A 14,866-nucleotide genomic window follows, 5' to 3' on the forward strand; every position below is an offset into this window, starting at 1 on the left:
CAGTAATGGAGGGGTCTGGTGATGACTGGAGAGGTGACACTGCTGGACATTATACAGTAATGGAGGGGTCTGGTGATGACTGGAGAGGTGACACTGCTGGGACATTATACAGTAATGGAGGGGTCTGGTGATGATTAGAGAGGTGACCCTGCTGGGACATTATACAGTAATGGAGGGGTCTGGTGATGACTGGAGAGGTGACCCTGCTGGACATTATACAGTAATGGAGGGGTCTGGTGATGACTAGAGAGGTGACCCTGCTGGGACATTTATACAGTAATGGAGGGGTCTAGTGATTATTAGAGAGGTGACACTGCTGGGACATTATATAGTAATGGAGGGGTCTGGTGATGACTAGAGAGGTGACACTGCTGGGACATTATACAGTAATGGAGGGGTCTGGTGATCACTGGAGAGGTGACACTGCTGGGACATTATACAGTAATGGAGGGGTCTGATGATGAGAGGTGACACTGCTGGGACATTATACAGTAATGGAGGGGTCTGGTGATGACTGGAGAGGTGACCCTGCTGGGACATTATACAGTAATGGAGGGGTCTGGTGATGATTAGAGAGGTGACACTGCTGGGACATTATACAGTAATGGAGGGGTCTGGTGATGAGAGGTGACACTGCTGGGACATGGAGGGGTCTGGTGATGACTGGAGAGGTGACACTGCTGGGACATTATATATTAATGGAGGGGTCTGGTGATGACTGGAGAGGTGACCCTGGGGGACATTATACAGTAAAGGAGGGGTCTGGTGATAATTAGAGAGGTGACACTGCTGGACATTATACAGTAATGGAGGGGTCTGGTGATGAGAGGTGACACTGCTGGGACATTATACAGTAATGGAGGGGTCTGGTGATGACTGGAGAGGTGACACTGCTGGACATTATACAGTAATGGAGGGGTCTGGTGATGACTAGAGAGGTGACACTGCTGGGACATTATACAGTAATGGAGGGGTCTGGTGATGACTGGAGAGGTGACACTGCTGGAACATTATACAGTAATGGAGGGGTCTGGTGATGAGAGGTGACACTGCTGGACATTATACAGTAATGGAGGGGTCTGGTGATGATTGGAGAGGTGACACTGCTGGACATTATACAGTAATGGAGGGGTCTGGTGATGACTGGAGAGGTGACACTGCTGGGACATTATACAGTAATGGAGGGGTCTGGTGATGATTAGAGAGGTGACACTGCTGGGACATTATACAGTAATGGAGTGGTCTGGTGATGACTGGAGAAGTGACACTGCTGGGAATGCTGGGACATTATACAGTAATGAAGGGGTCTGGTGATGACTGGAGAGGTGACTTTGCTGGACATTATACAGTAATGGAGGGGTCTGGTGATGACTGGAGAGGTGACCCTGCTGGACATTATACAGTAATGGAGGGGTCTGGTGATGACTGGAGAGGTGACACTGCTGGACATTATACAGTAATGGAGGGGTCTGGTGATGAGAGGTGACACTGCTGGAACATTATACAGTAATGAAGGGGTCTGGTGATGACTAGAGAGGTGACCCTGCTGGGAAATTATACAGTAATGGAGGGGTCTAGTTATGACTGTAGAGGTGACACTGCTGGTACATTATACAGTAATGGAGGGGTCTGGTGATGACTGGAGAGGTGACACTGCTGGGACATTATACAGTAATGGAGGGGTCTGGTGATGACTGGAGAGGTGACACTGCTGGGACATTATACAGTAATGGAGGGGTCTGGTGATGACTGGAGAGGTGACACTGCTGGTACATTATACAGTAATGGAGGGGTCTGGTGATGACTGGAGAGGTGGGACATTATACAGTAATGGAGGGGTCTGGTGATGAGAGGTGTCACTGCTGGGACATTATACAGTAATGGAGGGGTCTGGTGATGATTAGAGAGGTGACACTGCTGGGACATTATACAGTAATGGAGGGGTCGGGTGATGAGAGGTGACACTGCTTGGACATTATACAGTAATGGAGGGGTCTGGTCATGACTGGAGAGGTGACACTGCTGGGACATTATATAGTAATGGAGGGGTCTGGTGATCACTGGAGAGGTGACACTGCTGGGACATTATACAGTAATGGAGGGGTCTGGTGATGACTGGAGAGGTGACCCTGCTTGGACATTATACAGTAATGGAGGGGTCTGATGATGAGAGGTGACACTGCTGGACATTATACAGTAATGGAGGGGTCTGGTGATGACTGGAGAGGTGACACTGCTGGGACATTATACAGTAATGGAGGGGTCTGGTGGTGACTGGAGAGGTGACACTGCTGGACATTATACAGTAATGGAGGGGTCTGGTGATGACTGGAGAGGTGACACTGCTGGGACATTATACAGTAATGGAGGGGTCTGGTGATGACTGGAGAGGTGACACTGCTGGGACATTATATAGTAATGGAGGGGTCTGGTGATGAGAGGTGACACTGCTGGGACATTATACAGTAATGGAAGGGTCTGGTGATGATTATAGAGGTGACACTGCTGGACATTATACAGTAATGGAGGGGTCTGGTGATGATTAGAGAGGTGACACTGCTGGGACATTATACAGTAATGGAGGGGTCTGGTGATGATTAGAGAGGTGACACTGCTGGGACATTATACAGTAATGGAGGGGTCTGGTGATGATTAGAGAGGTGACACTGCTGGGACATTGTACAGTAATGGAGGGGTCTGGTGATGATTATAGAGGTGACACTGCTGGGACATTATATAGTAATGGAGGGGTCTGGTGATGAGAGGTGACACTGCTGGGACATTATACAGTAATGGAGGGGTCTGGTGATGACTGGAGAGGTGACACTGCTGGGACATTATACAGCAATGGAGGGGTCTGGTGATGACTGGAGAGGTAACCCTGCTGGACATTATTTAGTAATGGAGGGGTCTGGTGATGACTGGAGAGGTGACACTGCTGGGACATTATATAGTAATGGAGGGGTCTGGTGATGACTGGAGAGGTGACACTGCTGGGATATTATACAGTAATGGAGGGGTCTGGTGATGACTGGAGAGGTGACACTGCTGGACATTATACAGTAATGGAGGGGTCTGGTGATGACTGGAGAGGTGACACTGCTGGGACATTATATAGTAATGGAGGGGTCTAGTGATTATTAGAGAGGTGACACTGCTGGGACATTATACAGTAATGGAGGGGTCTAGTGATTATTAGAGAGGTGACACTGCTGGGACATTATATAGTAATGGAGGGGTCTAGTGATGACTAGAGAGGTGACACTGCTGGGACATTATACAGTAATGGAGGGGTCTGGTGATGACTGGAGAGGTGACACTGCTGGACATTATACAGTAATGGAGGGGTCTGGTGATGACTAGAGAGGTGACACTGTTGGGACATTATACGGTAATGGAGGGGTCTGGTGATGATTAGAGAGGTGACACTGCTAGGACATTATACAGTAATGGAGGAGTCTGGTGATGATTAGAGAGGTGACAATGCTGGGACATTATACAGTAATGGAGGGGTCTGGTGATGATTATAGAGGTTACACTGCTGGACATTATACAGTAATGGAGGGGTCTGGTGATGACTGGAGAGGTGACACTGCTGGGACATTATACAGTAATGGAGGGGTCTGGTGATGATTAGAGATGTGACACTGCTGGACATTATACAGTAATGGAGGGGTCTGGTGATGACTGGAGAGGTGACACTGCTGGGACATTATACAGTAATGGAGGGGTCTGGTGATGACTGAAGAGGTGACACAGCTGGACATTATACAGTAATGGAGGGGTCTGGTGATGATTAGAGAGGTGACACTGCTGGGACACTATACAGTAATGGAGGGGTCTGGTGAAGAGAGGTGACACTGCTGGGACACTATACAGTAATGGAGGGGTCTGGTGAAGAGAGATGACAATGCTGGGACACTATACAGTAATGGAGGGGTCTGGTGAAGAGAAGTGACACTGCTGGGACATTATACAGTAATGGAGGGGTCTGGTGATGAGAGGTGACACTGCTGGGACATTATACAGTAATGGAGGGGTCTGGTGATGATTAGAGAGGTGACACTGCTGGGACATTATACAGTAATGGAGGGGTCTGGTGATGACTGGAGAGGTGACACTTCTGGGACATTATACAGTAATGGAGGGGTCTGGTGATGATAAAAGAGGTGACACTGCTGGGACATTATACAGTAATGGAGGGGTCTGGTGATGACTGGAGAGGTGACACTGCTGGGACATTATACAGTAATGGAGGGGTTTGGTGATGATTAGAGAGGTGACACTGCTGGACATTATATAGTAATGGAGGGGTCTGGTGATGATTAGAGAGGTGACACTGCTGGGACATTATACAGTAATGGAGGGGTCTGGTGATGATTAGAGAGGTGACACTGCTGGGACATTATACAGTAATGGAGGGGTCTGGTGATGACTGGAGAGGTGACACTGCTGGGACATTATACAGTAATGGAGGGGTCTGGTGATGATTAGAGCGGTGACACTGCTGGGACATTATACAGTAATGGAGGGGTCTGGTGATGACTGGAGAGGTGACACTGCTGGGACATTATACAGTAATGGAGGGGTCTGGTGATGATTAGAGAGGTGACACTGCTGGACATTATACAGTAATGGAGGGGTCTGGTGATGACTGGAGAGGTGACACTGCTGGGACATTATACAGTAATGGAGGGGTCTGGTGATTAGAGAGGTGACACTGCTGGAACATTATACAGTAATGGAGGGGTCTGGTGATGATTAGAGAGGTGACACTGCTGGGACATTATACAGTAATAGAGGGGTCTGGTGATGAATAGAGAGGTGACACTGCTGGGACATGTAATGGAGGGGTCTGGTGATGACGGTATCATTGTGTGTCAGGTTCCTATAAGGTGTCAGGATGTGGCGGTCTATTTCTCCATGGAGGAGTGGGAGTATGTAGAAGGACACAAGGATCTGTACCAGGACATAGTCATGATGGAGGATCACCGGCCCCTCACATCACAAGGTAAGAAGAGACATATATAAAGATAACACTCTCACTACCAAGTAACATAGAAATCTATCCAGCACTGATGTATTCATTCCCTGTGTGTTCCCCACAGGTGGAGTCATTGATAGAAATATTCCCGAGAGGTGTCCCCGCCCTCTGTATTCCCAGGACTGTTCAGAGGGAAATGTCCCAGAGAACCATCAGGTAGATGACCCTAAAGTCTCCTCAGAATATAAAGTGATTGAACCCAAGTTAATTTCACCCTTTTCTTGTCTATTTAGGGTGAAGATCTGATGGATATTAAAGTTAAGGTTATAGATGAAGAAGAGGAAGAGACGGGTGTCATGGCCGATCAGCAGTGTAAGGAGGGGGAGGAGGAGACGGGTGTCATGGCCGATCAGCAGTGTAAGGAGGGGGAGGAGGAGACGGGTGTCATGGCCGATCAGCAGTGTAAGGAGGAGGAGGAGGAGACGGGTGTCATGACCGATCAGCAGTGTAATGAGGAGGAGACGGGTGTCATGGCCGATGAGCAGCGTAAGGAGGAGGAGGAGGAGACGGTGTCATGGCCGATCAGCAGTGTAATGAGGAGGAGACGGGTGTCATGACCAATCAGCAGTGTAATGAGGAGGAGACGGGTGTCATGGCCGATGAGCAGCGTAAGGAGGAGGAGGAGGAGACGGGTGTCATGGCCGATCAGCAGTGTAAGGAGGAGGAGACGGGTGTCATGACCGATGAGCAGCGTAAGAAGGAGGAGACTTTCATTTGTTGTAATTGTTCCCCTAGATACTACTACACCCATCATCTGATCACAATCTGTTCTATCCCTGTGTGTTCTCTACAGATGGATATAGAGGAGGTGATGTATTCATTCCCTGTGTGTTCCCTACAGATGGAGTCATGGATAGAAATCCACCCGAGAGGTGTCCCCGCCCTCTGTATTCCCAGGACTTTCCAGAGGGAAATGTCCCAGAGAAGCATCAGGTAGATGAGGCTGATCCTATATCTCTATAGGGGGGTCCTGCAGTCATAGATTTTGGGGGTCTCTGTAGCTCCTCCTGTCTGCTGTATTGTAGTGAATTGTTCTATATGTCACATCAGGGGGGAGATCTGACTAATAATAAAGTGGAGGATGAAGAAGAGAGGATGAGGGGCCATCACCCGTGTATGAGGGAAGTGAAGGAGGAAATTCCAGGAGGTGTTACCCCAGGTATGTAATAATGCCAGGAGGTGTTACCCCAGGTATGTAATAATTCCAGGAGGTGTTACCTCAGGTATGTAATAATGCCAGGAGGTGTTATCCCAGGTATGTAATAATTCCAGGAGGTGTTACCTCAGGTATGTAATAATGCCAGGAGGTGTTACCCCAGGTATGTAATAATGCCAGGAGGTGTTATCCCAGGTATGTAATAATTCCAGGAGGTGTTACCCCAGGTATGTAATAATTCCAGGAGGTGTTACCCCAGGTATGTAATAATTCCAGGAGGTGTTACCCCAGGTATGGAATAATGCCAGGAGGTGTTATCCCAGGTATGTAATAATGCCAGGAGGGGTTACCCCAGGTATGTCATAATTCCAGGAGATGTTACCCCAGGTATGTAATAATTCCCAGAGGTGTTAACCCAGGTATGTAATAATTCCCAGAGGTTTTACCCCAGGTATGTAATAATGCCAGGAGGTGTTTCCCCAGGTATTTAATAATTCTAGGAGGAGTTACCCCAGGTATGTAATAATGCCAGGAGGTGTTACCCCAGGTATGTAATAATGCCAGGAGGTGTTACCTTAGGTATGTAATAATGCCAGGAGGTGTTACCCCAGGTATGTAATAATGCCAGGCGGGGTTACCCCTGGTATGTAATAATGCCAGGAGGTGTTACCCCAGGAATGTAATAATTCCAGGAGGTGTTACCCCAGGTATGTAATAATTCCAGGAGGTGTTACCCCAGGTATGTAATAATGCCAGGAGGTGTTACCCCAGGTATGTAATAATGCCAGGAGGTGTTACCCCAGGTATGTAATAATTCCAGGAGGTGTTACCCCAGGAATGTAATAATTCCAGGAGGTGTTACCCCAGGTATGTAATAATTCCAGGAGGTGTTACCCCAGGTATGTAATAATGCCAGGAGGTGTTATCCCAGGTATGTAATAATGCCAGGAGGTGTTACCCCAGATATGTAATAATTCCAGGAGGTGTTACCCCCAGGTATGTAATAATGCCAGGAGGTGTTACCCTAGATATGTAATAATTCCAGGAGGTTTTACCCCAGATATGTAATAATGCCAGGAGGTGTTACCCCAGGAATGTAATTATGCCAGGAGGTGTTACCCCAGGTATGTACTAATGCCAGGAGGTGTTACCCCAGGTAGGTAATAATTCCAGGAGGTGTTACCCCAGGTATGTAATAATTCCAGGAGGTGTTACCCCAGGAATGTAATAATGCCAGGAGGTGTTACCCCAGGAATGTAATAATGGATTACAGAGGGAATTCAGAGGTTTCTTCAGGGGAGGCTCCACCTTAGATCTACATTACATTAACCCTTCAGGCCCCAGGGATCCCCTGTGTTATGTATAGTCAGGACCTGAGGGAGGAGACTGCACATAGAGGTGACTGGGTGATGATCTCTATAGACATGACTGGATGATGATGATGATGATGATGATGATCTCTATAGACATGACTGGATGATGATGATGATGATGATGATGATCTCTATAGACATGACTGGATGATGATGATGATGATGATGATGATCTCTATAGACATGACTGGATGATGATGATGATGATGATGATGATCTCTATAGACATGACTGGATGATGATGATGATGATGATGATGATCTCTATAGACATGACTGGATGATGATGATGATGATGATGATGATCTCTATAGACATGACTGGATGATGATGATGATGATGATGATGATCTCTATAGACATGACTGGATGATGATGATGATGATGATCTCTATAGACATGACTGGATGATGATGATGATCTCTATTGACATGACTGGATGATGATGATGATCTCTATAGACATGACTGGATGATGATGATGATCTCTATTGACATGACTGGATGATGATGATGATCTCTATAGACATGACTGGATGATGATGATGATGATCTCTATTGACATGACTGGATGATGATGATGATCTCTATAGACATGACTGGATGATGATGATGATCTCTATTGACATGACTGGATGATGATGATGATCTCTATAGACATGACTGGATGATGATGATGATGATGATGATGATCTCTATAGACATGACTGGATGATGATGATGATCTCTATTGACATGACTGGATGATGATGATGATGATGATGATCTCTATAGACATGACTGGATGATGATGATGATCTCTATAGACATGACTGGATGATGATGATGATCTCTATAGACATGACTGGATGATGATGATGATCTCTATAGACATGACTGGATGATGATGATGATGATGATCTCTATAGACATGACTGGATGATGATGATGATCTCTATAGACATGACTGGATGATGATCTCTATAGACATGACTGGATGATGATGATGATGATCTCTATAGACATGACTGGATGATGATGATGATGATCTCTATAGACATGACTGGATGATGATGATGATCTCTATAGACATGACTGGATGATGATGATGATGATCTCTATAGACATGACTGGATGATGATGATGATCTCTATAGACATGACTGGATGATGATGATGATCTCTATAGACATGACTGGATGATGATGATGATCTCTATAGACATGACTGGATGATGATGATGATGATGATCTCTATAGACATGACTGGATGATGATGATGATGATGATGATCTCTATAGATATGACTGGATGATGATGATGATGATCTCTATAGACATGACTGGATGATGATGATGATGATGATCTCTATAGACATGACTGGATGATGATGATGATGATGATGATCTCTATAGACATGACTGGATGATGATGATGATGATCTCTATAGACATGACTGGATGATGATGATGATCTCTATAGACATGACTGGATGATGATGATGATGATCTCTATAGATATGACTGGATGATGATGATGATGATCTCTATAGACATGACTGGATGATGATGATGATCTCTATAGACATGACTGGATGATGATGATGATGATGATCTCTATAGACATGACTGGATGATGATGATGATCTCTATAGACATGACTGGATGATGATGATGATGATGATCTCTATAGACATGACTGGATGATGATGATGATCTCTATAGACATGACTGGATGATGATGATGATGATGATCTCTATAGACATGACTGGATGATGATGATGATTTCTATAGACATGACTGGATGATGATGATCTCTATAGACATGACTGGATGATGATGATGATGATGATCTCTATAGACATGACTGGATGATGATGATGATCTCTATAGACATGACTGGATGATGATGATGATCTCTATAGACATGACTGGATGATGATGATGATCTCTATAGACATGACTGGATGATGATGATGATCTCTATAGACATGACTGGATGATGATGATGATGATCTCTATAGACATGACTGGATGATGATGATGATGATCTCTATAGATATGACTGGATGATGATGATGATCTCTATAGACATGACTGGATGATGATGATGATGATGATGATGATCTCTATAGACATGACTGGATGATGATGATGATGATCTCTATAGACATGACTGGATGATGATGATGATCTCTATAGACATGACTGGATGATGATGATGATGATGATCTCTATAGACATGACTGGATGATGATGATGATGATGATCTCTATAGACATGACTGGATGATGATGATGATGATCTCTATAGATATGACTGGATGATGATGATGATCTCTATAGACATGACTGAATGATGATGATGATGATGATCTCTATAGACATGTCTGGATGATGATGATCTCTATAGACATGACTGGATGATGATGATCTCTATAGACATGACTGGATGATGATGATGATGATCTCTATAGACATGACTGGATGATGATGATGATGATGATCTCTATAGACATGACTGGATGATGATGATGATGATGATCTCTATAGACATGACTGGATGATGATGATGATCTCTATAGACATGACTGGATGATGATGATGATCTCTATAGACATGACTGGATGATGATGATGATGATCTCTATAGACATGACGGGATGATGATGATGATCTCTATAGACATGACTGGATGATGATGATGATCTCTATAGACATGACTGGATGATGATGATCTCTATAGACATGACTGGATGATGATGATGATGATGATCTCTATAGACATGTCTGATGATGATGATGATGATCTCTATAGACATGACGGGATGATGATGATGATCTCTATAGACATGACTGGATGATGATGATGATGATGATCTCTATAGACATGACTGGATGATGATGATCTCTATAGACATGACTGGATGATGATGATGATGATGATGATGATCTCTATAGACATGACTGGATGATGATGATGATGATCTCTATAGACATGACTGGATGATGATGATGATGATCTCTATAGACATGACTGGATGATGATGATGATGATCTCTATAGACATGACTGGATGATGATGATCTCTATAGACATGACTGGATGATGATGATGATGATCTCTATAGACATGACTGGATGATGATGATGATGATCTCTATAGACATGACTGGATGATGATGATGATGATGATCTCTATAGACATGACTGGATGATGATCTCTATAGACATGACTGGATGATGAAGATGATGATCTCTATGAACATGACTGGATGATGATGATGATGATCTCTTTAGACATGACTGGATGATGATGATCTCGATAGACATGACTGGATGATGATGATGATTTCTATAGACATGACTGGATGATGATGATGATCTCTATTGACATGACTGGATGATGATGATGATCTCTATAGACATGACTGGATGATGATGATGATCTCTATAGACATGACTGGATGATGATGATGATCTCTATAGACATGACTGGATGATGATGATGATGATGATCTCTATAGACATGACTGGATGATGATGATGATCTCTATAGACATGACTGGATGATGATCTCTATAGACATGACTGGATGATGATGATGATGATCTCTATAGACATGACTGGATGATGATGATGATGATCTCTATAGACATGACTGGATGATGATGATGATCTCTATAGACATGACTGGATGATGATGATGATCTCTATAGACATGACTGGATGATGATGATGATCTCTATAGACATGACTGGATGATGATGATGATCTCTATAGACATGACTGGATGATGATGATGATGATGATCTCTATAGACATGACTGGATGATGATGATGATGATGATCTCTATAGACATGACTGGATGATGATGATGATGATGATCTCTATAGACATGACTGGATGATGATGATGATCTCTATAGACATGACTGGATGATGATGATGATCTCTATAGACATGACTGGATGATGATGATCTCTATAGACATGACTGGATGATGATGATGATGATCTCTATAGACATGACTGGATGATGATGATGATGATCTCTATAGACATGACTGGATGATGATGATGATGATGATCTCTATAGACATGACTGGATGATGATGATGATGATCTCTATAGACATGACTGGATGATGATGATGATCTCTATAGACATGACTGGATGATGATGATGATCTCTATAGACATGACTGGATGATGATGATGATCTCTATAGACATGACTGGATGATGATGATGATGATGATCTCTATAGACATGACTGGATGATGATGATGATCTCTATAGACATGACTGGATGATGATGATGATCTCTATAGACATGACTGGATGATGATGATGATCTCTATAGACATGACTGGATGATGATGATGATCTCTATAGACATGACTGGATGATGATGATGACTGGATAGAGGATACTATGTCTCGGGGTGACGTTCCCCTTTTATTATTAATAACCGTATGTGTGATTTAAGCCTAACAGGAATGTTAAGATAAATTGTAGATTTTCCTATATTTGGTGACGGATAATATAGACAGGAGGCTCACATTGTGCTATATCTTTCTTCTACTGAAATACCAGCAGCAGAATAGTTAAATGGTAATCGTACAGAGAGAGAACTTTTACTAGGTGAAAGCTCCATAGAATAACCAATCAATACATTGATATAGTCTGATGTCCTTAGAAACTCCGCCTCTTTCATTGGATCGTAGAATAAAACATGGATACGGCTGGGTTCACACTACATTTTGGCTATATGGGGATCGGATCTCGGATCCCAGCAGGACCCGGTCCAGCATTTCATTCATTTAAATGAGCCGACCGGAATCAGATAGTGACTCTGGCTCATTTTGCCCCTATCCGGTTTTCTGGCTTCATTAATTTTCCAGTCAGAGGATGTTTGCCACTAAGGATGGATTCAAGAGGGGCATGGAAGAAAGATATATAGCTGAGCGATAAGATTGGATGACCCCAAATCCGCCAAGCAACCAGGAAGTTAATCGGATAATATGAGAGGATGAGGATTCCCGAATAGGTCTAGAAGAAGAGAAGGATGAGATGGAATGATCCGAGGAATATCTATGATCATCCCCAGAATTTGAAGGAACAAAGATTGAGCTGGCCTTCACGGGGGATGAAGACAATGGTCACTTTCTGAAACAACAGAGAACTCTGGGAATAAGAGTGGAAGAAGGAAATGCATATAGGATATCTGAGGGCCACATCTGGGACATCTACACCCAAGGCTTCTGGGTCTGGACACCAACTGAAGAAATGTTGGAGCTTTCGATTGAGATGAGAAGCAAAAAGATCCAAGTGAAGGGGACCCCAAAGAAGATTGATCCATTAAAAAATCAAAGGATCCAACCTCCAATTGCTGAAATCAGTGAAATAACGGGAATTCCAATCCTCTACTTGGTTGGAAAGTTCCGGAAGTTATTCCACCTTCAAAATGACTGATTTGTCTAGGCAGAAGTGCCAGAGTACTTTGGTAATGTTGTTTAGGGCTTTCGAGGTCATCCCTCCCAGACCATTGATATATTGGACTGCAGAAAGGTCGTCCATACGATGAAGTAGGCAACAATGTGACATGTTTTCAAAGCTAAAAAGCCAAAAGTTCTAAACCATTGATATGTAATTGAGCTTCTGTGGGGGCCATTTCCCTACTGTAGATAAAGATCCGCATCAAGCACCCCCCAACCATTGAGACTGGCGTCTGATTCTAAGACAAGTTCTGGTTTGACGTTGAATATTGTTTTGCCGTTCCATTCCTGTATGTGATGTAACCACCAAAGAAGTTCTTCTCTGGCGTCTGCAGAAAGAAGGATCTCGTCTGACTAACCCAGACCTTCTCTCAGGTCTTGGATTTTCAGTCGTTGAAGTGCCCTGTAATGTAAAGGGGCTGGAACATTTGCTTGAATTGAGCCTGAAAGAAGACCCATAATTCGAGCACTGGAACGTAGAGATATTTTTGAATTACCTTCAGTTTCTTAGGAGGAAGACTTAGTAACCCCAAGAATTCCACTGCCTGAGAAGGGTTCAAAATGGACATTTTGTGGTTGATTAAAAAACCTAACTTGGTCAGAAGAGAGAGAGAGTCCATTCCATGTGGAGTCGAGAAAGAAACATCTAATGAGCTATCGGCTAGTTATACAGTGGGGATCAAAAGTTTGGGCACCCCAGGTAACAATTAGTATTAATGTGCATAAAGAAGCCAAGGAAAGATGGAAAAATCTCCAAAAGGCATCAAATTACAGATTAGACATTCTTATAATATGTCACCAAAAGTTACATTTTATTTCCATCATTTACACTTTCAAAATAACAGAAAACAAAAAAATGGCATCTGCAAAAGTTTGTGCACCCTGCAGAGTTAATATCTTGTACTGCCCCCTTTGGTAAGTATCACAGCTTGTAAACGCTTTTTGTAGCCAACCAAGAGTCTTTCAATTCTTCTTTGAGGTATCTTTGCCCATTCTTCCTTACAAAAGTCTTTCAGTTCTTTGAGATTTCTGGGCTGTCTGTCACGCACTGCTCTTTTAAGGTCTATCCATAGATTTTATATTATGTTGAGGTCAGGAGATGGTGAAGGCCATGGCAAAACCTTCAGTTTACGCCTCTTGATGTAATCCCCCGTGGATTTCGAGGTGTGTTTAGGATCATTATCCATTTGTAGAAGCCATCCTCTCTTTAACTTCAGCTTTATCACAGATGGCATCAAGTTAGCATCCAAAATTTGCTGAAATTTTATTGAATCCATTTTTCTTTCTACTCGTGAGATGTTCCCTGTGCCGCTGGCTGCAATACAACCCCAAAGGATCTTTATATTAAATTATTTTCCCCTTCTTCTCCAAACGTACCTTTGCTCATTCCGGCCAAAAAGTTAAAATTTAACCTCATCAGTCCACAGAACTTGTTTCCAAAATGCATCAGGCTTGTCTATATGTTCATTTGCAAAGTTCAAACGCTGATTTTTGTGGTGAGGACGTAGAAGAGGTTTTCTTCTGATGACTCTTCCATGAAGACCATATTTGTACAAGTATCTCTTTATAGTGGAATAGTGTACCACAACTCCAGTGTCTGAGAGATATTTCTGGAGGGATTGTGCAGTCAAACGTGGGTTTTGAATTGTTTTTCTCACGATCCTGCGATCTATTCTTTCTGATATTTTTCTTGGTCTTCCAGATCTTGCTTTAACTTCCACTGTTCCTGATGACTGCCATTTCTTAATTACATTCTGAACAGAGGATATTGACATCTGAAAACGTTTTGCTATCTTCTTATAGCCTTCTCCAGCTTTGTGAGCA

General features: G+C 43.4%; 1 protein-coding gene across 3 annotated transcripts in view; it reads left to right on the plus strand.

Moving 5' to 3' along the window:
- The window catches only part of LOC130336618 (zinc finger protein 768-like), a 55,245-nt gene that overhangs the window by 19,204 nt on the left and 21,175 nt on the right, over nt 1-14,866 (plus strand). The window contains exons 3-7 of one of the 3 annotated variants that reach the window (XM_056553921.1): nt 4,885-5,011; nt 5,109-5,200; nt 5,278-5,356; nt 5,886-5,977; nt 6,095-6,203. In XM_056553921.1, the coding sequence (XP_056409896.1) occupies nt 4,885-5,011; nt 5,109-5,200; nt 5,278-5,356; nt 5,886-5,977; nt 6,095-6,203 (499 nt within the window). Of the gene's footprint in view, nt 1-4,884; nt 5,012-5,108; nt 5,201-5,277; nt 5,357-5,612; nt 5,737-5,885; nt 5,978-6,094; nt 6,204-14,866 lie in introns of those variants that run through there. The other 2 variants (XM_056553922.1, XM_056553923.1) reach the window with 2 other exon arrangements.

Source organism: Hyla sarda, unplaced genomic scaffold (assembly GCF_029499605.1).
Source record: "Hyla sarda isolate aHylSar1 unplaced genomic scaffold, aHylSar1.hap1 scaffold_481, whole genome shotgun sequence".
Taxonomy (NCBI): domain Eukaryota; kingdom Metazoa; phylum Chordata; class Amphibia; order Anura; family Hylidae; genus Hyla; species Hyla sarda.